This window comes from Nymphaea colorata, chromosome 1 (assembly GCF_008831285.2).
Source record: "Nymphaea colorata isolate Beijing-Zhang1983 chromosome 1, ASM883128v2, whole genome shotgun sequence".
Lineage (NCBI taxonomy): Eukaryota > Viridiplantae > Streptophyta > Magnoliopsida > Nymphaeales > Nymphaeaceae > Nymphaea > Nymphaea colorata.
Window position 1 is genome coordinate 12717682 of NC_045138.2, and position 3398 is coordinate 12721079.

Below are 3398 nucleotides of genomic sequence, written 5' to 3' on the forward strand. Positions count from 1 at the left end.
GATATAGTCATATGCCTTCACATAAAGTGCAGAGCTTCTCCATAATGAACATTGATCATGTTCCATAAGAAGAGGTTTTCTATTCACTTGTATGCGAGGGAAAAAAAAAAAAAGATCATGGGAGAGTTGGAAGACATTTAACATGCTTGTAAGTCTAAAAAGTCATGCTAAAATGATATAATACTATGGAAAATCAAATGTTGACTCTCATTATCTAGATTTACTTAGTCATCTGATCCATTATGATGGATGGTTAACAGAAAAATAAGAGAAAAAAAAGGTGATAGACATTTTCATCATCTAGTATTAGTTCATACATTTTTCTCATTGTTTTTCTCTCAACCGTCTATCATGATGGATCAAACAGTCCTCATGAACAAGCTGAGTAATTCTGAATTTCTAGAGTCATCATTCACTCACTCCTAATACTATTAACTATGATTTTTGAGTGGGCTCAATCTGGATCATCAAGAGGCTATGCATGACACAAGTGCTGATCCAAATGCAACTTGATCCTAAAAGATTTAGTTTTAAATCAACTAAATCAGTTAAAGGGCTTAGGATCACCCAATTGTACACTGCTTCATTGAGCATCTATTCTTACTACTACCCAAAGTCACTAAGAGAAAACCTAATGCATTTCATAAACTACAATTATAAGTTGTAACTTCATTGTAGTTATTTCATAAACTACAGTTGGTTTTATTCCCTTTACATTGATGTTTTAGAAGCATATCCAAATAAAGTATAATATAAAAGTTTTCAATTTGACCCAGATGAGTCCCGGAGTTTTGCCCCTATAATCAAGCCGATCCAAGACCTCTTCACGGATTTGCCAACTATTGTGAGGAGTCAACATTGCTGAAACATATAGTTCTTGTAATGCTCTTCACATAATATATAAAAGAATGCATCTCCATTCAAGTCCAAATCATCACATACAAGATGTTTTATTTAAACAGTGAAGCAAAATAACATGCATCAGAACTCATTCATACATATTGAAGCGTTCAAAATTAGGCATCCTTTGTAGGGTAGGATGCCATCATGTTGATTCCACACAATCCTTCTCTGCTGCCGGTGTTCCTTTTCATCCTGATATAACCCTTTTCTCCCCACTTTGGCCCCCATGAGTTCCTCACGATAATGTAGTCCATTCCCTTTGTTGAGCCATACCCAACTGCTGTTACTCCGTGGTCTAGGTCAGTGGAACAAGGCCCAGTGAACACCCCCTGAAAAAAAATTAAAGAAGTTCATAGACCATGTTTAGGTCATCACTGAAAATAATGCCCAGAGTAGGTGTGGGATACGTGTGGGCAATTGCCCACATGGACTTCAAAAAACTTCCTTTTTTTATGTTAGTATTTTTGAGAAAATTTTTCTCATTTACATATTGGTCCCTTTAAAAATTTAAAATGTATACTTAGTACCTCTTGACTAAAATTTTCTGGCTCTGCCCCTACCTAATATAACATGCATAAACACGGGTCATTCAGATCTTCTATTGGACCTCATCCCAATTCTATATGGGAAGACCATATGTAAGAATAGGCTTTTGCAAAAACTCTGCCACTAATTATCTTTTGTTCTAAGGCAGTTTGATACATTAATTACAATTTATAAAAGCTTTGTCAAATTGGGTAGCTTCCAAAGCTTTTTGGGATATGAAACAAATTATTAAGGCCCATGGTAACACCATATACTTGAATTCATAGTCACAAAAAACATTTTTGCATTTTAAGCGGTTAGGTTTTTCTCAGGTATGATATGCTGACCTTGAAAAAAAAACGTTGAAAAAAAAGGAAGAAAAAAGGTAAATTTTAAAAAATTTGAAAGTTCTTAAAAATTTGTAAAAAAATAAAATAAGCGAGAATCTAATAACACAAACATCAAAAAATAAGTAGTTAAGCAACAAATCAAAATTAGAAAATAAAAACAAGTAGTTTTGAAATTTAAAAGGTGGGAAAAAACCTAAAATAAAAAATGAAACACGTGTTTTTTGGCTTTTTTTTTTGTTTTAGCACTTTTTTAAATGATATTTTTAAAAAGTTTTAAATGGCTAACTTCTTTTCATGCTTTATTATGTATTTTTTTTTTAAATGCATTCTTTTGTGGTTATGCTTGAATCAAACACACAGAGGTGCAAACCAGTATATTTAGTCGAAAATACTGAATTCATGTTCCTTGAATTAGTAAATTAAGGAATACTAAAGTCTAAAGGAAGGGAAGCAGCATCCATATGGAATATATATGTATTACCCCGCTGTAAAATTGGAAGTCTCGGCCTGAAGCCTCTATGGCGACAGCCACAGGTTGGTGTGCGAGCGCCTTTAACAGGCTCTCATCGTTCGGCGGCACATCTTCGTACCCACTGATGGTCACAACTTCCAGATCACCCTGTACATAAGAGTGTCAAATTACTTGATCACAGGATCATCATCATCATCATCTCTCTCTCTCTCGGCATACCTTCTTCTGCAAGCACGTGTTCTCTCTCATGAGGTAGGGATAGTCCTCCTCCCTGTGGAGACCTCCATTGTTGACAATGAACGAGTAGGCGTAGTCAATGATGCCGCCGTTGCAGCCGTGGTTGTTGTCGTCGCAGTCGACGAGTTCTTGCTCTGAAAGAGATGTTAGATTTGCAGTCACAATTTGGTTGATCCCCTCCACGGCAGCTACCGTTGAAAACGCCCAACAGCTACCTGCATCCATGCACCCTCACATATATTTACACCCAACTCCTTACATAAGAGCTAGTCTTCAGTTGAATTATATATATATATATATATATATATATATATATAGACTGCTACTTGATCATTAGATCTGGAATTGAAACAAGGAAAAGCAATTAAGCAAATCTTAGACAAGCACAGTTACCGCATTGTCCTTGGTTCTTCACAGCAGTGACAGCTCCCTTCCTCCTCCAATCGACTGACTTTGGAATGCTAACTACGTTGCTGTACCTAAAGCCATTTCCTGCGTCATGACCAGCACCTCCATGATCTCTTCTTTTTGGCCTGGTGCCCAGATACTTGGCCTTGAACTCTTCATGGCTCATGTCTGCAAATTCATTCAGCCCTAGCCAATAGCTTTTGTTCTTCCTGTTCACCCTGTCTATGTGCATAAGATTGTCCTTGAATATCTCGAACCGTTGCATTTTCTCTTCAAAAGAATCGTAAGCTTTTCCGTGTTTGGATAACCACGACTCAAACAGGTCGATCAGCCGATCTTCTGCCACAAGATCCTCTTCCGCATACCCAACGATGGAAAAATCTCGAGAATATGCGAAGAAAATGAGTGAAAAGAAGGACAAGACGGCAAGGAAAGTGGATGCAGAGATCGCCATCTTTGAAACAAGGCGGGCTCTCGACAGGGATGATCTGATGCTCGTCTCA

General features: G+C 37.1%; 1 protein-coding gene across 1 annotated transcript; it reads right to left on the reverse strand.

The window, feature by feature from the left end:
* Nucleotides 1-899: 899 nt before the first annotated feature.
* Nucleotides 900-3398, reverse strand: LOC116266083 (cysteine protease XCP1-like). Its single transcript, XM_031647170.2, has 4 exons — nucleotides 2881-3398; nucleotides 2470-2702; nucleotides 2260-2397; nucleotides 900-1232 (listed from the first exon to the last, which is right to left on the reverse strand). The coding sequence occupies exons 1-4, from the start codon at nucleotides 3347-3349 to the stop codon at nucleotides 1017-1019; spliced, it is 1056 nt and encodes a 351-aa protein (XP_031503030.1). The 5' UTR covers nucleotides 3350-3398; the 3' UTR covers nucleotides 900-1016.

What these genes read in the sequence shown, in the direction of transcription:
- LOC116266083 (XM_031647170.2), bottom strand. Translation starts at nt 3,349, where the DNA reads ATGGCGATCTCTGCATCCACTTTCCTTGCCGTCTTGTCCTTCTTTTCA. An exon ending in GAAGAACCAAGGACAATGCG is followed by an intron (nt 2,703 to 2,880) that starts GTAACTGTGCTT and finishes GCATGGATGCAG; the next exon opens with GTAGCTGTTGGGCGTTTTCA. An exon ending in ACACGTGCTTGCAGAAGAAG is followed by an intron (nt 2,398 to 2,469) that starts GTATGCCGAGAG and finishes TCTTATGTACAG; the next exon opens with GGTGATCTGGAAGTTGTGAC.